This window comes from Lepus europaeus, chromosome 14, assembly GCF_033115175.1.
Source record: "Lepus europaeus isolate LE1 chromosome 14, mLepTim1.pri, whole genome shotgun sequence".
In the NCBI taxonomy this organism is placed as follows: Eukaryota; Metazoa; Chordata; class Mammalia; order Lagomorpha; family Leporidae; genus Lepus; species Lepus europaeus.
This window is the reverse complement of record NC_084840.1, coordinates 68,075,744-68,098,911: the sequence shown is the minus strand read 5'-3', so window position 1 is coordinate 68,098,911 and position 23,168 is coordinate 68,075,744. Positions and strand designations below refer to the sequence as shown.

Below are 23,168 nucleotides of genomic sequence, written 5' to 3'. Positions count from 1 at the left end.
ATAAAAGGTGAGTCGAGGAAGGCTTGCAGTGTAGACAGTGAGCAAAGACCTTTGTTTCCTAAGCTGGGAGTCCCAAAATTCATACAACAGAAGCTTTTCCATTTGTTTCGTTTTGTGCTTTGTTTGAGCATTAACTTCTAGATTAGTCTCTGCTGAAAGGAACAGCAGCCCAGGCCAAGTCCAGCCTCTGAGGCACCAGGCTGCCCTCATTCTGCCAAGCACCAGTGCCATCCCCTTTGCAGCTCCTCCTCTCTCCTCCACTCACCGGGGATCCACACAGACGATGAGCAGTGCCCATTTGCTCAGCTGTTCTTTCCCTTCATGGACAAAACACCATGGATAAAATGTGATGTCCTGATTGGTTGGCTTTCAGTCACAAATACACATGGGCAGGAACACCTTGTGCTATCTATTTTTCCTACTGAAGTCTTTTTTTTGTCTTTTTTAATTTTTTATGGTACTTATTTATTTGAAAGCCAGAGTTACAGAGGCAGAGAGAGAGAGAGAGAGAGAGAGAGGGAGAGAGAAAGTCTTCCAATCGCTGGTTCATTCCCCAAATGGCCAGAACAGCCAGAGCTCTGCCAATCCAAGCCAGGAGCCAGGAGCTTCTTCAGGGTCTCTCACACGAGTGCAGGGCCCAAGGACTTGGGCCATCTTCTACTGCATTCCCAGGCCATAGCAGAGAGTTGGATTGGGAATAGAGCAGCCAGGACTTGAACCAGGACCAATACGGGATGCCAGCACTGAAGGCGTTGGCTTTACCCACTATGCCACAGCACTAGCCCCAAATCCACTCTTTGCAAACATGCTCCACCGACTATGCCACAATGCCACACACACACCCTTTTTTTTTAACACTGAAGTTTGAAACCAGCTTGGAAAATTTAGTCCAGAACAAAACAGTGTTGCCTAAGTGCTATCTATTCACACTGGCATTCCTTCTTTACATTTTAGCGCCATTCCACAATCCAGGCTGCTCAGATCCTCCCCAGGAGTCCCTTGGCAACCCTGGTTTCCAGCTGGAACAGGTCCTAAACAAGGTGTCCCTAAAAAGAAACCGACGAGAAAGGTGATGCTAGACTTAGGGACATTTGTGCTTAGCAGAATGGCAAGAAAGCGACCCTTTGTTATTTTTTCTCACTAAAGTCCTAACTACAAATTTTAAAAATCAAGACTGTGTTTCCTGCTGCCCTCCACTGGTCCAGAAATATGGTGCTGTGGTGAAATCCTGCCAGCCCACTTCCAATCCAGGTGAAAGTTCCTAAAAACGTTCTGCACCGTGAAGGAAGTGGTGTTTCCTTCGTAAATGCTCAAGGCTTTCGACTGCCCTGCCCAACAGAACACACCATCTGAGCAGAGGGAAAGATCAGAAATAGGGGCCGGCGCTGTGATAATAGGAGGCTAAGCCTCCACCTGGGGTGCCGGCATCCCATGTGGATGCTGGTTCAAGTCCTGACTGCTCCACTTCCAATCCATCTCCCTGCTCATGGCTTGGGAAAGCAGTGGAAGATGGCCCAAGTGCTTGGGCCCCTGCACTCACATGGGAGACTCAGAAGAAGCTCCTGCCTCCTGGCTTTGGCCACTTAGGGAGTAGGCAGGGATAGAAGATCTCTCTGTCTCTCCCTCTCTCTGTCTATAACTTTGCCTCTCAATTAAACTAATTTAAAAGAACAGAAACACCAGATGGGTTTCTTAAGGAGGACAGTTGGGTTGAGGAAGTTGTGGAAGGAGGCCTGTGTCGGAGCCTGGATGTCCACCCTTACTGTGACGTCATCATGCCCTCCTTAAGCCTTTCATAAAAGGTCAAGGTGTTATACCTTGTTCTCAGTTGGAGAAGCATCTGTCATGACAGGAAATTAGTAGGTAGTGGGTTTATCAGGAGACAAACCCAAACCTCAGCTCGTCCTGAGTTCCAAGGCATTCATTCCAGCAACTGAATGAAATAAACCGACTTCACACACTGAAATTATATGTCAACTATCTTTATTAATCATGTTGTAACCCCAGATGTTTTTCCTTGAGACAATACTATTTCACTTTTACTGTTTTTACTTCCATCACCACACCCTCATTGCACTGCAGAATTAACTGGATGCAATTAAGTACCTGAGCCATGGTTTGTGATTTTGTTAACGAGTGATGGCACAGATGACACCATCACAAGGGAAGGGTTTTCTTCTGACACCTGGTTTTGTTTTGGGTTCCTGTCGGAGAGTTTTAGCGAAGGGTTGTTTCAAAGGTTGATGCGTTCCCCTTTCACAAGTCGACTTCGAAACATCCAAACATCCTGGAAATAAGGCCAAACAGAAGGAAGTGTTATGGGACACTTCTATTTGCCTATTCACTATCTACATAGGGTTAAATAGGGGGAACAAAATTCCCCGTGATTGCTACACTGTTTAGTAAATAAAACATGTTCTGATGGACCGGCGCCAAGGCTCACTTGGTTAATCCTCTGCCTGTGGTGCTGGAATCGCCTATGGGCCCTGGGTTCTAGTCTCGGTTGCTCCTCTTCCAATCCAGCTGTCTGCAGTGGCCTGGGAGGGCAGTGGAGGATGGGCCAAGTGCTTGGGCCCTGCACCCCATGGGAGAGCATGAGGAAGCACCTGGCTCCTGGCTTCAGATTGGCGCAGCTCCAGCCGTAGCAGCCATTTGGGGAGTGAACCAATGGGAAAGGAAGACCTTTCTCTCTGTCTCTCTCTCTCTCACATCTAACTCAATCTGTCAAATAAATTTAAAAACAAAACAAAAAACATGTTCTGCGACTGCAATTAATCTAATATCTAAAATAGTGCCAACCACACTAAGTCAGTGGGGCCCCAAATTGCCAGCGCTGGCGGATGTGGTGCACCTGCTAACTGCAGGGAATGTCTCGTGACATCACTACTTCCCGAAGAGTTTCCTCTGCACTTTCCTGCTGACCTTTATGCTAAGTGCTTTAGCCACTAGATATTCTACTCCTGATTGTATCCTAACAGGGAAAACTGGCATCTTGGGTTACTGATTTGTTTGTTGCTTTTTTTCCTTTGTTTTTTGATGACACAATTTACACAATCTAGTTTATTATTTATTTCTGGGCAAAAGGGAGGGTGGAAAGAATGATTTTAGAATTAGACCTCGAATTCTTATGTTGCGTAGGGAACTTGCAGCAACCACTGGGACTCATGTTCTCCTACCCAGCATGGAGCCGTGCTGACTGCTCTCTCCTCCTTTGGCTGTGGGAGAAGAAACCCGCAGAATGGACATGAACGTGCTCTGATACCTCACAAAGAATTCTAGAGCAGATCACAACAATTAGTACCGCCAGCTCAGTAAGCCTGAGGAACGATGACCTACTCGATAACTCAGTTAAATAGAGGAGGTATTTATTCAGCATAGCCTTGCTGAACGTCAAACATATGTGCAGCTGGACCTCATCATATCTGCAGGGGACTGGTTCCAGGACCCCCAGGGAATACCAACATCTGAGGCTGCTCCAGACCCTCATCTGAGTATCAAGTAGTGTATAAAACCGGAATCTCACCTGTGCACATCCTCCTGCCTACTTCAACTCATCTTTAGAGTCTTCATAATATAAGTACAAAGGCAATGCTATGTAAACAGTTGTTCTGGATCATTCAGGGACCAATGACACAGATAATTTGTCTGCTGGTCACCAGTAGCTTTGACTGTCTGCTCATTAATAAGGAACAAGTCTACGTATTCAGGACAAATGGAATATTTTTTCAAAAGTTCCTCTTGTCTTTTATACTTTGGAAGATTGATTCTACAGACGCAGAACTTGCAATTAAGCAGAGCTGACTGCATAGTGTGTTTATCCTACATTAAAATTCAGGGTGTCAGACAGAAGTCCCAGTGGACAGATTAGGTTGTCTGTGTGAGGCATTTTAAGTACTGAACAAAAGGCAAGGGACAAGGTTTCAAGGGAAAAATGCCCAGCCAAGGCCTTGTCAGCTGGGGTCACAGCTGCAGGTAATGAAGGAAGAAGAAGATTCTCACACTGGGAACTACTTCAGAAGGTGACTGGCAACGGCTGGTGGCTGCCACTGGCACACATGCCCTCCAGCATACTCAGCAGCCCAGAGTCCCTGTGATAGCCCGTCTCCCTAGGAAGCATTTGGGACTGCACTTGTCATTATCTGTTACAAATTAAATAACAAGATCAGCTAAAATGCGCATATTACAGGAACTAAGGTCACCACGTTTGCTTATTTGCCTTGACTGATAATCCGTCTACTGGTCTTCAGCAGAATATCCACTGGCTAAAAATAATGATTTAGGAGTGATGCGTGTCCACTTAGAAAGCACATGCAGCACTGTTTCATGGCCCTACTCAATAAATGTTCCTGATCTTTATCCCTGCTATATGCAAGCTGTGCCTCTCCTAAAACCCCAGAGGCAAGTTTACCAAAAGGAACATGTGCTTGGGCATTGCTCTCTGGCAGCCTCACTGGCTTTGCTAATGGCCAAACGTGTGATCTGTGGTGATACAGGAGGCCTGTGATGGCCATCCTGAACTTGGACCTGCCCTGCTCTGCCTTCAGAAGGTAGCGTTCTGTGCTTCATTTTGTCTCACCGAAATCTGCTTCCTGCTTTTGTTCTGGGCTGTGCTGTGTGCAACAGGTCTGACCTCGCGCTGTGGGACCTCCCCAAGACACAGAGTGACAGCTGCAGGTGCCCGGGTCCCCGGCAGGGGGGAAGCAGGTGCAACTGGAAAGGCCACTGCCACTCTCAGTGCGGCTCCGCAGTGCATTCTGCACCTCCCAGATTTCACTGGGTGGGAGAACCGTGAAGCATCGGAAGACACACCTGGCACCTGTACCTTATTTTTCACAAGCGTACCTTGAAGTCCACGGTGCCCTCAGGGACGTGGAATTTATCCACCATTCCTGAAACTTCCTTCGCAATGTTTTCTTGGCTGGTGCCCTCCACATCAATGTAGTGGCAGTCGGCACTGGCGTAATGGCAGGAAATTGCCTGTGGAGATTGTGAAATTGAGAAACACATCGCATTGCTGCCAGCAACCAACAGGGCAGGGAGGCCTTCTCTTACCCAGCCAATTATTTCACTCAGCATTGGATTGCTACACTGGAAGCCTGCTCCATGGGACACAAAATCAGTCTCTCTGTAGCTCAGCTCCTTCCCTCTCCCAGGACCCCAGTTAAAGGCTAACTGAAAATTTACAAATGGTTTTTAGCCAGGTGTAATAACTACTACACCACAGCGCTGGCCTCATCCCCTTAATTTTTGCCCCTGGGGAGGCTGCCTCAACTTGCCTCAGCCTATTCTGGGCCCTGCTGAGCCCAGGGGGAAAAAATGAATGGATGGAACATGAAATGTGACCCCTGATCTTTGGCCTCGGAGAGGCTTCAGGGATTGGTGGGAACAGCACGATGAACTGGAAAGACCCACTGGGCCCCAAAGGAGCTCCAGTATTGTGTGTGGACAGCATGTTATCCTGGGAGAATGTGTACCCACAGGACTGTCAGTCTGTGAGACCAAGAAGTCAACCATCAGGGATGTGTGAGGATCGTCATTCACTTTTAAATGCAAGCAATGAAATTAAAACCTTCTAAGGCCAAGGGATTAAAAAAAGACAAATATATATGGCTGCTGTTCATTTTGGCTTCAGGGCAATCAATTCAGAATCAATACAATGTGTTTTGAATCAATACTGTTTTTCCCAGCAGTAATATTAACATGAAGTTCCCTCTGACGATCATGTACACAAGCCATCGAAATTCCACATTTGAGCCCCAGAATAAGCAATCCCGAGCACGTTCATGTGTCAGTAGTCAATATCCACATGATTAGGATCGTGAGGTCCTCTGGCTTCTCACTGATAAGAGCCAAAAAGGCACAAGGTCCACAAATTTATTTCCTGGTAAACAAACTGGACTAAAGTCCAGTGTAGTTAAAACTCACAGATCCTTCACATTTTCATATATCTTAAAATTTCTGTTTCTAACTCATCATCTCTGAGAGCCACAGCAACATGAATGCATACCTTCCGGAAGCCTTGGGTTCTGTTCCGCCCGGATCCATGGATGAGCAAAGGATGAAAGAAAACTGTGTCCCCCTTCTCCATCACAAGGTGCACACGGGCATTGTTCTTCTCGTAGTCCTGGATCCCGTGGTACATTATGTTAACTCCTCCCTGCAACACACAAGAGAAGACACAGCTAAACACGAGGAAGCAGCAGCATCAGTAAAAACTTGTTCATCAGCTCACCACGGAAGCACAGGCACTCTCTGTTCTTCCAAGAGAAAGAGACATCTGAATCAGAGTCTTGAAAAAGTTTCCAGGGGCAGCACTGTGGTACATGGGTTAAGATTTTGCCTATAGTACTGGCATCCCATGTGGGCGCCAGTTTGAGTCCTGGCTGCTCCACTTCCAATCCAGCTCCCTGCTAATGTGTCTGGGAAGGCAACAGAAGATGGCCCAAGTGCCTGGGCGCCTGCATCAATGTGGGAGACCAGGAAGAAGCTCCTGGCTTTAGCTTGGCCCAACCCCAGCCCTTGCAGCCATTAGGGGAGGGAACCAGCAGATGGAAGCACTCTCTCGCTCTCTCTTCCTCTCTCTCCATCTCTCCCTGTGTGTGTGTGTTTGTGTGTGTGTATCTCTGCCTTTCAAATAAATAAATAAAATTTTTTTAAAAAAATAAAGAAAGACAAAGTTTCCATACACTAAAGCCTCTTGGGTGTCTGGTTTGAAAAGTCATGTGTTGGTATTAAAATCTTTGAAATTTCACGACTGAGTCAAACAGGAAGCCTCAGATGGGCTTTGCCTTTTGGACCAGTACAGGGGCGACCCTTCTCCGGCCTCCTCCTGACCCTGCCAGCTGACTCTGTCACAGTCTTTGCCAGCAGTGTCCTCTCCCAGAGCTCGCGAACATTCTTCTCCATTACTCGGGCACGTCTCTGAGAAGCCAGTCCTTCTCCCAAAATAGGGGCAGGGGAAGAAGTGCTCAGTTTGTACTTTATTTATTTTTTTGCCCAAAAGCATTTATGTCACATCCAGAGTAAGAGAAAAACAAAAAGAATAAATTTGGTGTTTGCTTAAAACTGTTTCCAAAGCAAGTGATTGCTTTAGGTAATGGGTTACATCTTTATTGCAGAACACAAGTGAGACGCATGGGAAGCTTGCAAGCCTCAGGGTGTGGTTTGGCTTGGCTGTTCAGATGCACACACTCCACATCAGGGGCCGGAGTTCCATACCCGCCTCCAGCTTCCTACTAACGCCCACCCTGGGAGGCAGCAGGTGATGGGTCAAGTACTTGGGTTCCTGGGGCCGGTGCTATGGCACAGTGGGTTAAAGCCTTGGCCTGAAGCGCCTGAACCGGCATCCCATATGGGCACTGGTTCTAGTCCCAGCTGTTCCTCTTCCTACCAGCTCTCTGCTGTGGCCCAAGAGTTCAGTAGAGGATGGCCCAAGTCTTTGGGCCACTGCACCCACGTGGGAGACCCAGAAGAAGCTCCTGACTCCTGAAGTCGGATCGGCACAGCTTTGGCCATTGCGGCCATCGGGGAGTGAACCAGAGGGTGGAAGACCTCTTTGTCTCTGAGTCTCTACCTCTCTCTGTAACTCTGTCTTTCAAATAAATAAAAATATTTAAAAATAAAGAAAATAATAAGCTGTAAGCTCCTATGTTTTAAGAAAGTACTTGGGTTCCTGCCACCCACGTGGGTACCTGGCCTGAGCTCCCAGCTCTTGGTCTCTGCACTGCGGGTATCTGGGGAGCCTGAACCTGTAGATGGGAGTGCAGGCATGTGCTGTGTTTGTCTCTGAAAGAAATAGGAGGAAGGAACAGAGGGAGGGAGGGAGGGAGGCAGAGAGCGAGGGAAAGAGAGGGAGGAAGGAAGGAAGGGAGAGAGGAAAGACAGTGAGAAGGACAATAAAGTTTACAGTGTGGGAGTTTATATGGGTCATTGGAGACAGGGAGGCAGAAGCACCCATTCCCCTTCCCAAGGGATCCCAAATCCCCTCTGTCTACGCCCACTTCCCTGCTGCAGAGTGGTGAACCTGTGACCCAGTGCCTTCTCTTCTGGTCCAGGTGGAAACGTGACCCAGGCCCAGTGAGTCAGACCCCCCAGCCCCACAGCTGCCACCACTCTGAGCCCCGGCAGAGGGGCACAGCCCCAGCCTGGCCCTGGAGTCCTACAGACATTCCCTCCGGCCTAAGGCATCCAGAGCCTCTCCTGCTACTTACTTGCACTAACTCTCACCGAAACCAGAACTTCATGGATGATCTCACAATTTCAAGTTTTTCTAACAGGATCCAGACTCAAATATTTGCACGTAAACTAATCATCCGTGCAAGCATTCTAACTATCGGAGACGAACGTTCACAGGGGTCTTCACTTCTGAAGACCCACAACTCCCACGTCCTGCTCAGCCGCAGGTGCTCTTCCAGGCCAACCGTCGCTCAGGCCTTCCCAACCTCCTCATCTCACACCTCAAATGCTCATGGTCTCCTTTCTGGTTCCTCTGGCTCTGGACTCCCACAGCTCCAGTGCATCCTGGGCCAGAGCGTCAGCCTATTCTTCCTCAAGGACCGATCTGATGCCGCCACTCATTGGCTTAAAGGAGCTTAACAGTTCCCCAGCATCTACAGCTGAACGGATGCACAAGGCATGGGACAGCCACGCAATGGAAGACGACTCAGCAACGGGGAGGCTTCCCAAAATGACCACGCTGGGTGGACGCACCCAGATCAAAAGCGGAAAAAGTGTGCTGCACAGGATGACATTTCGGTCATGTTTACAAAGTGCTAGCTCATCAGCATGAACAGAAAATAACTCAGTGTTTACCTGTGGTTAGGAGAGCTTATCTCGATTGTGGTGGGGATTGCACAGGGCTGTGTGTGTGTGTGAAAGTGATCATGTTATACACTCAAAATATGCTCCGTTTGGGGCAAAGTTGATGACTGGGAAACCCACATCCCACTCAGAGTCCCTGGTTTGAGTCCTGGTTCCTAGGCTTCTGGACCCAGCTTCTTGCTGATGCACAGCCTGTGACACAGCAGGTGTCAAGTTCGTGGGTCCCTGCCACCTACATTGGAGACCCGGCCCAGCCCTGGCTGTTGTGATCATTTAGGGAGTGAACCTGCAGATGGAAAAGCTCTGTCTCTCTTTTCTCTGCCTTTCAAAGACATTTCTAAAATAAATATGAACAGTTCCTTTCCTGATGCTTATACCTCAGTGAAACTATCCAGTTTTATTGAAAAGCTCTTCCAATTTATTAAAAAAAAAAAAAAAACAGTTCCCCATTCTCTCTAATTAACGGGACCCTCAGTAATAAAACAAAGTTCTCTATTATCCGGCCGTGGTGGACTGTTTCAGGCTCATCTCTGCTGCTCTCCAAATGCACCTCTCTCCCCAGCCAGGCTGGCCTGTGAGCGCCCAAGGGCCTTCCTGCTCCCTAGCCCCGAGCGTGCTTGCCCTTTAACCCAGGCCTCTCTGCTCGGGGCCGTTCTCCCCCGTCCAGTCCTCCGCAGAGCCCCGCTGTCCCCTAAGTTGCAGCACACGATCCCATCCTCTTCTCCGCTCTCAGAGCCATCGGTCAGCGAGAAGACTCGGGGCCACGTACCCCCACATCCAGGACTGAAGTGCTTATGTCTTCCTCTGCGATTAGGCCGTGCCATCTCGGGCCCTCCGCAGCACCTGCTCAAGTTCCCCACCTGGGCCGGTTTTCAAACACGGTTCAAAGGACAGCTACATTGGGTGTTTTGCCTGACATCCTGCAACTGGCGCTGATCGCATTTGTAAGTCTCGGGACAGCGCTTGGCTAAGAAAGGCAGTGCCCTCTCCCCTGTCCACTCTTTATGGATGCTGAGTGAAATTTAAAACAGGGAACGAGATTCAGCTCCCAGACAGACCTACCTCCCACTGTGGGTAGTCGTGCGGCTTCAGGAGGCCTTTGTGGGTGCCAGGGAGCACCACCAGACAACCGTTGTTCCGGTCAATGTGCTCCATCGCAGTCCAAGCACAAACAATGAGATTGCTGGGCCGGAAGGGGAAAAAGTGTAGATCCTGGTGCAAGGGATGACGGGACGTCTTCTTGCCTGAAAGAGAACCTGCTGTTAAAAGATGTTCAAGGGGCAGACAATAGGCCCGTGGTCAAGACACTGGTTAGGACACTTGCAGCCCAATTCAGATGCCTGGGTGTGATACTCAGTGCTGGCTCCTAACTCCGGTTTCTTGCCACTCTGCACCCTGGAGGCAGTGGGTGATGATGGTTCAAGTACCTTAGTTCCTGCCACTCAGGTGGGACACCTGGATTGAGTTCCTGGCCCAGCCCCAGGCATTGCAAGTATCTGGAGAGTGAACCAGAAGATGGGCTCTTTCTTGTGCAAGCTCTCTCTCTCTTTTATTCTCAGGTATTTTTTAAAATTTTAAATAAATAATCAAATTAAATCAAATATCTTAAAAAGACATTTGTCCAAGTCTCAGAATTTCTTATCCTTTGCCTTGAACACCAGAAAAATGACCTATCCCCCAGCAAATGAAACAACACTATAGAAAAATCAACCTCGAGAGAGAAGCAACCAACTAGATGTCCAATCAACATGGGGAGGGGCCAGCACTGTGGTGTAGTGGGTAAAGTTGCCACCTGCACTGCCACATCCCATATGGGTGGCGGTTTCAGTCCTGGCTGCTCCACTTCTGATCCAACTCTCTACAATGGCCTGAGAAAGCCGCTTACAATGGCCCAAGTTCTTGAGCCCCTGCACTTGCGTGGGAGACCCAGAAGAAGCTCTTGGCTTTGGATCGGCCCAGCTTTGGTCATTGGGGCCATTTGGGGAGTGAACCAGTCACTGCAACAGCAGGAGCAAAGCCAATCTGAAGCCAGAAGGCTAGAAGTTCTGCACCACCAAGGTCAGAACATCTACCTCACATATTTTAATTGAACAATTTTTTTCTTGCTTCTCCTTAATAAGAAGAGTCCTGGAGCCATCGTGGTGGCACCGCTGGTTAAGCACCACCTGCAATGCTGACATCCTTTATGGGTGCTGGTTTGAGTCCTGGCTGCTCCACTTCCAATCCAGCTCCCTTCTGATGCACCTGGGAAGGCAGCAGAAGATGGCCCAAGTGCTTGGGCCCCTGCCACCCATCAGGGGAGACTCAGAGGGAGCTCCAGGATCCTGGCTTCAGCTTGGCCCAGTGCTGGCTATTAGGGGTCATCTGGGGAGTAAACCAGCAGATGGAAGATCTCTGTCTATAACTCTGCCTTTCAAATAAATAAATAAATCTAAAATAATAAGAAGAGGAGTCCTTTACCAACATCTGGAGGTTTGTTAATCAGCATTGTGTTCATGGCCATAATATTGGGTCCGGTGAAGCACTCCACATATTTCAAGATCTAAGAAAAAAAGGGGGCAGGGTGAGGAACAAAGTTTCATGGGCAATCAGAAGTACAGGCCAGTGGCACCAACTACTCTATGACAGGCAAGATGGTAACAGTCAGTATTCCCCGATACTGTGAACAAAGCATGGGGGAAATCCAGAAACTGGAAATCACTCTAAATCTACAACCTTTTGGACTGGGCAGGCTTGTCTGAGTAGCTGGGAATATAACCTGTTTCTATTCTACAAGAAAGGGATGCGTTTCTGTAAGGTATCAGCCAAGAAGGCCAGGGCCAGCCCTTCTGCCACCCAGAGCCACAGACAGTTGCCCTGGGAGAAACGGTTTCCTTTTTCTTCTTGGAGACCGCGCACAAGAACAACCCTGTGTAAGTGGGCCCGAGGGGAGCATCTGGCCCGGCAGCTGGGTTTGAGTCCCAGCTCTGCGCCCAACTCCAGCTCCCTGCTCGTGCACACGCTGGGAGGGAGCAGCTGATGGCTCAGTCGTTGGGTTCTGCCACCCACGTGGGAGACCTGGATTGAGTTCCAGTGCCCACCTTTGGCAGGCCCAGCCCGGGACCCTTATGGGCATCCGTGGAGTGGAGCCATGAGTGGGAGATTTCTTCATCAGTCTACCTCTCAGGCAGTGAGAAAAGAAAGGAAGAGCCCAGCAGGATTCGCTGCTGTCAGGAGTGGCCAGGTCAGAGCAGGGCAGCGGCTCAGAGTGTGCCCTCCCCTCCACGTCTTCACAGAGGCAGGAAGCAGGCCCAGTCACAGGAAGCGGGAGTGCAGCAGTGGACAAGAAAAGCAGGTCCTGTGCCTGTGCAGTTGGCAGTCATGTGGGAATCAAGATGCTGACTCAATCATGACCTGGGAGCATTGTGAGGGCACGGCCAAGGGTGAGCTGCACCAAGAGCACCTGACAAGGAGCGGGTATCAGTCCCAGGCTCTGGGAGTGGGGGTGCTGCGCCACACAGGGACCCAGCCACAGACTCCCAACTGAATGCCCATGACATATCAGTCCGTCTAAGCCTTACACGATGCCTGAAAATTCACGCCATCTTTCACAAGAATCTCTGAAGATGAAAGTCCTGCATGGATAAACCCAAGACTCAGAAGTCAGATCAGGGAAGAAGACGGCATTCAAGCGTGGCCCGGGTCTGATGCCAAAACAGGAGGCAGGGCCCGCTGCCTCCTTACAGCCTGATCTCTGCTAGGTCGGGAATGTTGGCAACTGCAGCCTGAAACACTTGAAATGTACAAACAGCTCGAGAGGCAGGCCTCACAGATCCGTCTACACCAAGCCTGGGACTGTGGGCCTTCGCCTGGGCTGTGCTCTATAAACCCCCACCACTGAGAGCCATCCCCACCATCACTGCTGTCCTCCGTACTGTTCTTTAGCCAGTCACTTCGCTCATTACATCAGCTTCCTTCTAAATCTTATCCTGATTACTAACTTCCTAAAAATCGTTGAGTTCAATGTGCCGGTGATGTTTCCCAACACATGGGGAGAGAAGTAACCATTCACGTAATGCGTACCTCCTGAAGGCACTACAGGAACTGCCAATATTCACCCAAGAAATCTGAAAGTCACAGCAGCATTTCGCCAACCACAAGTTGTCACCCACCATCCCACAGCCGAGTTCCACCTCCAGCACAGGACTGCACGGACAGTCCAGGGGGCCGCTTCCCCTCTGGTCCTCTGTCTGGGGACCTGGACGTGACAGCACAGGTGGCATCCCTGACAGCCCACCTCTGGGAACCAAGCTCTCTAACAGGACCTGGTTATAATTTCTATACTCCCTGGGAAGCCTCCTGCAAAGCCATTCCAAACAAATGGCTCGGAAACTAAGACCCTGGTATACAGCAGTTTGAAAGTTACCAGGTGGCTCCATGCAGAGGGATATGGGAAGATGACAGGGACCCACTGTAAGTGAAAAACACAAGGTGACAGCCAGGAAGTTCCTGATCCTCGACACAGGCGGGAGGTGTACAAGTGAGAGAATTCCCAACACATATACTCAACAGGGAGCGAGGTCCCGGGAGATGGGGTCGCTCTGTTTTGCTTCATGTCTTTGTGTACTGCTTAGATCTTTTTTTATTTGTTTTTAATTTTATTTATTTATCTGTTTGTTTTTTTATTTATTTTTGACAGGCAGAGTGAACAGTGAGAAAGAGAGAGAGAGAGGCAGAGAGAAAGGTCTTCGTTTTCCGTTGGTTTACCCTCCAATGGCCACTGCGGCTGGCATGCTGCGTCCAGTACACCACGCTGATGCAAAGCCAGGAGCCAGGTGCCTCTCCTGGTCTCTCATGCGGGCACAGGGCCCAAACTTGGGCCATCCTCCACTGCCTTCCCAGGACACAGCAGAGAGCTGGCCTGGAAGAGGGGCAACCGGGACAGAATCTGGCGCCCTGACCAGGACTAGAACCCAGTGTGCCGATGCCACTGGCAGAGGATTAGCCTATTGAGCCGTGGCACCAGCCTGTTTTGATCTTTTCTGTAAATATGTTTCACTCTTAAAGAATAATACTCTTGGCCGGCGCCGCGGCTCATTAGGCTAATCCTCCGCTTTGCGGCTTTGGCACACCGGGTTCTAGTCCCGGTCGTGGCACCGGATTCTGTCCCGATTGCCCCTTTTGCAGGCCAGCTCTCTGCTGTGGCCTGGGAAGGCAGTGGAGGATGGCCCAAGTGTTTGGGCCCTGCACCCCATGGGAGACCAGGAGAAGCACCTGGCTCCTGCCATCGGATCAGCGCGGTGCGCCGGCTGCAGCGCGCCAGCTGCGGCGGCCATTGGAGGGTGAACCAAGGGCGAAGGAAGACCTTTCTCTCTGTCTCTCTCTCTCACTATCCACTCTGCCTGTCAAAAAAAAAAAAAAAAAGAAAGAAAGAAAAGAAAAGAAACCCGGAGTGAAGAATACAATTACTAAAAAAAAAAAAAAAAGAATAATACTCTTGGCTGGCACCGCAGCACACTTGGCTAATCCTCCGCCTGCAGCACTGGCACACTGGGTTCTAGTCCCGGTTGGGGCGCCGGATTCTATCCCGGTTGCCCCTCTTCCAGGCCAGCTATCTGCTGTGGCCTGGGAAGGCAGTGGAGGATGGCCCAAGTGCTTGGGCCCTGCACCCCATGGGAGAGCAGGAGGAAGCACCTGGCTCCTGGCTTCAGGTCGGTGCAGCACGCCAGCCACACCGGCCATTTGGGGGGTGAACCAACAAAAGGAAGACCTTTCTCTCTGTCTCCATCTCTCACTGTCTAACTCTGCCTGTCAAAAAAAAAAAAAAAAAAGAATAATACTCTTTGTCAAAAAAAAGAAACCTAATTTTTAAAACAAACACATCCTGGGGCTAGTGCTGTGGTGAAGCGGGTAAAGCTGCTGCCTGCAGCGTCAGCATCCGATATGGGTGCTGGTTCAAGTCCCGGCTGTTCCACTTCCAATCCAGATCTGCTGTGGCCTGGGAAAGCAGTGGAAGATGGCCCAAGTCCTTGGGCCCCCTGCACCCACATGGGAGACCTGGAAGAAGCTCCTGGCTCCTAGCTTCAGATGCGCCCAGCTCCAGCTGTTGGGGCTATTCGGGGAGGGAATCGGCAGATGGAAGACCTCTCTCTCTCTCTCCCTCTCTCTTTCTGTAACTTCTATCTCTCAAGTAAATATTAAAAAAAAAAAAAAAGAAAAGAAAACATACACGAGTTTCCGAATCACAGCCTCAGTCACTTCACGCCCGTTGTCTTGGAAGGGCTGTGTCCCGTTCACCCAGACTCTGTTCCTTCTCAACAGAGCATGGCTCCTCAAGGCTGCCAACCCTGGCGCTGCAGGTGGGGTCATTCTCTGTTTGGGGAGGGGGCTGCTCTGGCTCTGGGCACTGTAGCATGGCTGAGCGCCGTTACTGCAACATCCCCGGCTCCCACCCAGGAGAAACCACCACGTGCCAACCAAAAACCGCCAAATACCCACTGGGTGCCCAAAGCACCTCCAGCTGTGGACGACAGTGCTTAGAGCCACATGCAGGAAGGGGGCAGAGGGCAGCAGATCTGGGGCCAGGGGTGCAGGCTCCCAGCCCGGCGATGCCGCACACAAGCCCGGCGCACAGAGCCTCTGACCTCGGGCAGGGTGCAGTATCTGAAGAGCTCCTCGTCTTCCTGGAAGTTCTGGATCTTGGTAACCGATTTCTCACTCAGGTTATGCTCCGTTTTCACAATGGCCACATCTTTCATCACCATTAAGCCCCGTGGTCTCACCTCCTTTCTGCAGATTCTTTCAAACTCACTCCTAGGAAAATAAATTTGCATACGGTGTCATGAAGGTGGGCCCCCAGCACCTGCCCGGCCCTGCCCTGCCGGAGGGACCCATAGACCCAAGTGGCGGGTTTCCCTGCACAACAGAATAGTCTCAGCGACAGGGAGGGGACATGGCCACCTCAGATGTGCCGGCCTCCTTACTGCCAGGCAGGGATCACCCTACCACAATGAAAACATTGCTCAGCTTGGCAAACCTGCAGGGAAACAGTTTTGTGGTTTTGGTTGCGCAGTAAAAATGATGGCCAACACGCCAGTCGTCTTCACCGCGTGCCAGGCCCCACTTGCTACGTTTTCCTTACTTGTCACCATACTTAGTCTTAGCTGCTGGGATGGTGGCACTGTCCCGATGGCCATTGTACAGATGAAATGTAGCAGGGAGGGGACACGGAGTCGCGGAAGCCTAGGCAGACGGCCCCTGGACGCGGCCATCAGTCTAGCCCAGAGCTCATACCCACCGCCTAACAAAGCGGATCACTGCAAACATGGGTCAGGAAGAGGCGGGTCTTAACTCGGGTCCTCCTGCCACAGAACACACAGTTCATAACGAACAAGCAGTCCTACTGTACCTGAAGCGCTGAATGTCAGCATCCGACACCAGATGCTTAACGACCAGGTACCCGTTTTCTTCATAAAATTTTCTCTGTTCCAGGCTTAGAACATTATTATCCAGAGTATACCTAAAGAAGAAAAGATTTCCATAATATCCTTATAATGATAAGAAAACAACGTGTACCAAGAACCTAAGAAATATTCATACTCTACTCTCCAATCTGTTATTTCTGTTCCTAACTGTAAGGAACTAATCTAAAACAACCTAAAAAGCATTAACTATGATTATCCCCCCAAAAACTGCAGTAATCAAAGAAAAATTAACCAACATTATGAGTGTACTTCAAAAAGTTTGAGGGTAATAGAGTAAAAATATAAGTTTATTGAGTTACAAATAATTTTTTTGAAATCTATGCATAGTATTTTCACAGTACAGATTTTCCACAGACTTTTTGAACACCCCTGTATATCCACTCAATAGATTATGACTCCAGCATTAAAAATAAAGGGCATGGGGCCAGTGCTGTGGTGTAGCAGGTTAAGCCGCTGCCCGTAGTGCCGGTATCCCATATGGATGCCAGTTGGAGATCCAGCTGCTCCACCTCCAATCCAGCTCTCTGCTGTGCACTGGGAAAGCAGTGGAAAATGGCCCAAGTCCTTGGGCCTCTGCACCAACCCAAGTGGCAGATCCAGAGGAATCTCCTGGTTTTGGATTGGCACAGCTCCGGCCATTGTGGCCAACTGGGAACTGGGGAGTGAACCAGTGGATGGAACACCTCTCTCTCTGTCTCTGTCTCTCCTTCTCTCTGTGTGTAACTCTTTCAAATAAGTAAGTATTAAAAATAAAGGGCATATAATAGTTTGGATGATGTTTTTTCTAATACGTTATGAGGACAGTGATGTAAAGCCAAGACACTACTTGTGGAAAGACGCAGGGGCAGGTGTTTGGAGCAGCAGCTTAAGTCATCCCCTGAGACACCTACATCACATTCCTGAGTGCCTGGTTCGAGTCTTGGCCATCTCTGATCCAACTTCCTCTTAATGTGCATCCTGGGAGGCAAGAGATGATGGCTCAGCTGCTTGGATTCCTGCACCCACGTCAGAGACTTGGATGGGCTCCTGGCTTCAGCCTTGGCCTAGTCCCAACTACTGTGTTCCTCCGGAGAGTGAACCATGGGATGGTAGCTCACTCTCTTTTTTCTCATTGTCTTTCTCTCTCTCTCTACCTTTCAGATAAAATAAAAATACATCAATAAAAACTTAGAAAAAAGTTTAAAGGCCGGCGCCGCGGCTCACTATGCTAATCCTCCACCTGCGGTGCCGGCACCCTGGGTTCTAGTTCTGGTTATGGCGCCGGATTCTGTCCGGGTTGCTCCTCTTCCAGTCCAGCTCTCTGCTGTGGCCCGGGAAGGCATGGCCCAAGTCCTTGGGTCCTGTGCCCGCATGGGAGACCAGGAGAGGACCTGGCTCCTGGCTTCGGATAGGCGCAGTGCACTGTCTGCAGTGGCCATTGGGGCTGAACCAATGGAAAAAGAAGGACCTTTCTTTCTAACTCTCACTGTCCACTCTGCCTGTCAAAAAAAAAAAAAAGATTAAAACCTGCAAAAAATATATCAAAAATAATTTTTAAGAGTGAGTGCCTTTCAGTAATGGAATTATAGATGAGTATATAAGATTTTTGGTATAATGAATATATGTAGTTTTAAGTGACAACATCCAAATAAGTGCACAGCATGTCCACAAACTCAAGCTACATAACCCACTCCTTGACATGAGCCCTACTGTCTATAACACAGCAGGGTAACTGGACTCTAGAACAATTAATTATGCGCTTGAAACCATGTACAGCAGAAGAAATGGTATCTGAGGAGGTAGAAAAACTAATTACCCCTATTTGATCATTTTACATGCATACATGTCTCAAATTACAATATCATATCCCGTAAATAAGTATAAATCTTAACCAGCAATTTAAAAATTGGAATTGTTGCTAATAGTACATATTACAAGCAGAATATTTATGAAGGTCAAAGCTTTCCCTATCAAAGGTGACTTAAGATATGCCAGAGATGCTAGCTAGCTAATATGTCAATCTAACTACAAGCTAATTTAAATGTAATATATATCCTGCCTGCGTTATTAGTTATGTAGTTTCTGATACTGTTCCTTCCTTCTGAAATTTACATATAGAAAATTAAAGTCAACACGTGAACCATTTTCCCCAACTTTACTGATTAGAACTAGTTCTGGGGGACCGGTGCTGTGGTATAGGAGGTTAAGCATCTGCCTGTGACACCAGCATCCCGTATAGGCACCGGTTCGAATACCAGCAGCTCCAATTCCAAACCAGCTGCCTGCTGATGGCCTGGGGAAGTAGTAGCAGAAGATGGCCCAAGTGCTTGGGCCCCAGAACCCTCTTGGGAGACCTGGAGAGCTCCTCGCTCCTGGCTTTGGATGCGGCAAATTGGGGAGTGAACCAGTGGATGGAAGACCTCTCTCTCTCTCTCTCTACCTCTCCTTGTCTCTCTGCATAACTCTTGCAAATAAAATAAATCTTTTAAAAAATAAAAAATCACAGTTAGCTCTACTTACTGGAATTGCTGAGGCTGGAAACTGGCAGGGGAAGCTGTCCCTGAAGTGGGGTGGGCGACCTAGGACGTGAATTAAGGCAAATAAGATAAAACTGAGGAGCCAGCCATTCCAAGAAATAGCCCCCCGTGCTAGTTCAGTTCTCACGAGAAAGGCATCTTCCTGAACAGACACAGGAGCGTTGGACTTCACTCCTTGGACAGGTGCACACCACGGCTAAGGCCCATGGCCTCTATCACCTCACTTCATCTTCACAATGACCCTAGAGGTGGCTGGAAGATGGAGCACTCTGTTATTACTCCTGCTTACAGAGCAGGAATCCTGGGTGGGGGAGACTCAGCACAGGGCCAGGGTCACTAGGAGGGACCCACACTCCACAGCTGCCATGGGCTTTAGTCCACAGAACTGCTCCTTCCCCCAAACTGCTGAACAACTAAGAATCTCCAAGGTGCAACTCCAGAAGGAGAGGGGCATGTGTTGTTCACACAAGCTTTTCAATTTAGTGGGACTTCAGTCCAAGCTATTAAAAAAAAAAACCTGTAAAATAAACAAGGACTCCAACAGCAGTAGGGTCTATACAGCTGAGTATATATTTAGGTATCTTGAAGAAATTCTTTAAGATTTATTTTTTATTTATTTGAAATATAGAGTTAGAGAGAGGGTAAAAACAGAGAGAGACAGAGAGAGAGAAAGTCTTCCATGCACTGGTTCATTCCCCAAATGGCTGTAACAGCTAGAGCTGGGCGGATTCGAAGCCAGGAGCCGGGAGCTTCCTCTAGGTCTCCCATATGGGTACAGGGGCCTGAACATTTGGGCTGTCTTCTGCTGCTTTCCCAGGCACACTAGCAGGGAGCTGCATCAGGAGTGGAGCAGCCACGACTTGAACCAGTGCCCATATGGGATGCCGGAGCTGCAGTTCGGCACTTTAACCCCCTGTGCCACAATGCCGGCCCCTGAAAATTCTTTTTGTAAGCTCTCTTTCCTGGTTACACATCAGTGACGTAGTATCTCGTGCTGGTTTTTTCTCATTATTTCTGTAGTCTGAAGAGCTTTGTCACTTGTCATCACATGTCATTTCTTCAATAATGTCTTCATAGCATGTGGTGACAATGCCATACTCCAGGAGCGAGGCAAGTCAGAGTCAGAATTATTAGCTACTGTCTGTTTACACTGAGGCACAGAGGCTCTCAGGATATTAAGTCTCGGTCAACGACTCTCAGTAAAACATTGTGAACACAGCCAGACTTCAGCCTCCCCTCTTCCTGCATCGTGGTTGCTTTTTGGCTGTTGCTCCTGGAGCACTACTTAATGATGTGCAAATGTTTCCTCTATAAATTCAGTGGCAACGGGCTGGTGCTGTGGTGCAGCGGGTTAAGCCACTGCATGCAACAGCAGCATCCGGTACCACAGTGCCTGGTCAAGAGTCCTGGCTGCTCCACTTCCAATCCAGCTCCATCCTGATGAGCTTGGGAGGGCAGCAGAAGATGGCCCAAATGCTTGGGTCCCTGCACCCACATGGGACACCCAGATGGAGTTCCTGATGTCTCGCTTCAGCCCAGCCCAGCCCAGCCCAGCCCAGACATGGCTATTGTGGCCATTTAAGAAAAGAACCAGCAGATGAAAGACCTCTCTCTCTCTCTTTGTCTCTCCCTCTCTCCCTTTCTCCCCCCCCCCCCTTTCTCTGTCACTCGTTTTTTCAAATAAATAAATCCTTTAAAAAAATAGTTGAGTGGCCGGCGCTGTGGCGTAGCTGGTAAAGCCACCGCCTGCAGTGCTGGCATCCCATACGGGCACCACTCTGAGTCCCAGCTGCTCCGCTTCTGATACAGCTCTCTGCTATGGCCTGGGAAAGCAGTAGAAGATGGTCATGTGTTTGGGCCCTGCACCTGCGTGAGAGACCCCAAAGATGCTCCTGGTTCCTGGCTTCAAATTGGTGCAGTTCCAGCTGTTGCGGCCATCTGGGGAGTGAACCAGTGGATGGAAGACCTCTCTCTCTCTCTCTCTGCCTCTGTAACTCTGACTTTCAAATAAATAAATAAACCTTTTAAAAACCACATTATGTTTTCAACTTCCAATGATCACTCCTAGTTCCACAATCAACATTACTTTAGAAACAGTTAACACTGGGGAGAGCGCTCTGGGCTTTAGCACCGTCTTCTTGGAAACCTCAGCGCCATGAGGGCCAAGTGGGGGAAGAAGCGAATGCCAGGCAGAAGCGCAGAAGAAGAAAGATGAACCACACATCCGAGTACGCTGCTGGCTGTGTGCCCGTGGGGGCCAAAGGAGCAGAAGTAAGAAGTGCCGGACCCTGGGACGCTGGAACACGTTTCGCTACAAGCTGTCAGACTGCCTGCTCCCAGCTACAACCTGTCTTCAAAGGATCTGGAACTTCATCACCAATGGATCGCCAAAACCACCTGTGAGACCCACTTTGCTGACACCAAAACTGTCCTTGACGGCCTTTGCCCTGGGCCTGTGACATTCTGAACTAGTTCTGTTCTCCACTGTGGCCAAGGATAACCCGGGTTCAGTAAGTTATTTCTTCTGCTGTCTTAGCCAAGGAATTGAAAACAAGAAAAAACACTGGGGAGAAACACAGAGTTCCCAGGCACCCACGTAAGAGTAAACCACTCATTCACCGGAAGTCTAAGCCAGGACTGTCCCACAAGCCACCGGCCATACCTGGCTATTTCAATTGGAGTTTATTGGAGCAAAGAAATCCCTCCCCTGCCATATTTCAAATGCTCACTAGCCACATAAGACAGGTAGTTACCAGACTGGACAGTGCACGGACAGAACGGTTCCAACACTGCAGAGAGCTGTACTGCTGAGCACTGTTCCAGGAGTCACCGGTGAAAACACCAGGCTCTAACCTCCATCCCACGACACCAAACCTGGCATGATCGGATCATCAAATTTTAAAAAGTGGTGAGAGAACAGACCGGGGAATCTCAGCTCTGGTCCCACGCAGATCTAGTCACAGTGTTATCACCAGGTCTCAACCTGCAGCTTGCATCGGAATCTGGGCCCCACCCCCACACTCTGATTTCCTAGGTTTGAGTTGAGCCCTAGAATCTGCATTTCTAACAGGTCCCTGGTGATACTGGGCCTTCTGGCCCAGGGACCGCACTTTGGCCAGCTCTGCTTTAGTTAAAGGAGCTTCCTTGAGGTTTTACTCTCTCCTAGCCTGTCAAGTGAGACTGCAACATCTCCTCCGGCCTCCTGACTATTTTGTGGACAGAACCTTACATTTGCCGAATTTCTGATACACGGCTGCTCGGGAACTCAGCAGGGAGAGCAATGGCCAAAGCAAAAGAAACAGCTGTGGTCAACGTCAGGGCCGCTCAAGAGTCTCAATGCAAGGAACAGGAGTGAAGCAGGTCGCTCACTCAGAGAAACATCCCAGGCCGTTTTCCAGTGGGTTACCAAGAGGACCAGCATGCACGATTCAACCTGTCTTTGATCCAAACTAAGCTTATCTTTTAATTCCATTTGCCACGACCTGTGGAAGGACCTGCGCATGCTCTGGATGAGAACTTAACCCGAGCAGGCACCTGGCCTCGGGCCTCATCCAGAGACATGTATGCGGATCCACAGCCACCCAACATCAGCAGCGCACCCAGTCCTGGGAGTCACTTGCCTGCCAGCTCACCCTGCGCTTCGCATTTGTGTCTAGGGCTCTGGGCGGCCACAGGGAAAATGGCAAAGCCCTCTTCGGGATCAGCTCCCCAGTCCCCAGAGCAAGAAACCGAGCCCCTAAGGGCGCGCACACGATGGAGCGGAGCCACAGCGGCTACCGAGGCCCGCCGGGGCCACCCGCGTCGCGGGACACGGCCTCCTCCCCGCTGCCCGGCTCGCCCTGGGCGAAAAGTGACCCTAGCGGGGACGAGCACACGGAGGCCACCGCCCCGAGCCAGGGCCCCAGCGGCGCACACAGGCGCAAGGATATGATGGCCGCGGCCGAGGGGTGGCCGAGGTGTCCCAGCACGATCCTCAGGCGGCCGCCTGCGCGCAGCTGATCCATGGTGACAGCGTGGAGACCCCAAAGGGCCCCGGACTTAACTCTGTAGGCGGCCCCGGAGGCGGGGCGGCCCCGCCCAAGACCGGGGCGTGGACACGCGTGGAGCTAGGGATCCCGGGCAGCGCCGCCCTGGCATGGGCCGGCCAGGCCACCGGGCTGCGGGGACGTCCTCCTGGCGACCAGGGGGGGTCCTCCCGGCAGCACCCAGGCTTGGGGGTCCAGGGACTGGACGGAGGCCCTCCAGTGACCCGTGGCTGAGCGGAAAAAGGACCCAATCCGTTTAACCCCACGTGGCTCTCCTTCCACTAACTGCAGAGCGCACGCAAATTCAAAGGTTCCCCCGTGCAAGCCACACGCCTGAGCCCTTC

At 50.1% G+C, this 23,168-nt stretch overlaps 1 protein-coding gene across 1 annotated transcript; it reads right to left on the bottom strand.

Moving 5' to 3' along the window:
- Positions 1-1,961: 1,961 nt before the first annotated feature.
- Positions 1,962-22,803, bottom strand: LOC133773543 (phytanoyl-CoA dioxygenase, peroxisomal-like). Its single transcript, XM_062210887.1, has 9 exons — positions 22,729-22,803; positions 18,783-18,841; positions 16,208-16,318; positions 15,444-15,612; positions 11,281-11,362; positions 9,883-10,064; positions 6,008-6,157; positions 4,843-4,977; positions 1,962-2,287 (listed from the first exon to the last, which is right to left on the bottom strand). Exons 1-9 carry the CDS (start codon positions 22,801-22,803, stop codon positions 2,234-2,236), a joined length of 1,017 nt encoding a protein of 338 aa, XP_062066871.1. The 3' UTR covers positions 1,962-2,233.
- Between the last annotated feature and the right edge of the window lie 365 nt (positions 22,804-23,168).

Coding starts and splice junctions, on each gene's coding strand:
- LOC133773543 (XM_062210887.1), bottom strand. CDS start 22,803: ATGGATCAGCTGCGCGCAGGCGGCCGCCTGAGGATCGTGCTGGGACAC. Junction 16,319..18,782: donor TTCCAGCCTCAGCAATTCCA/GTAAGTAGAGCT, acceptor TTTCTTCTTTAG/GTATACTCTGGATAATAATG. Junction 2,288..4,842: donor AGGGCACCGTGGACTTCAAG/GTACGCTTGTGA, acceptor CCTTATTTCCAG/GATGTTTGGATGTTTCGAAG.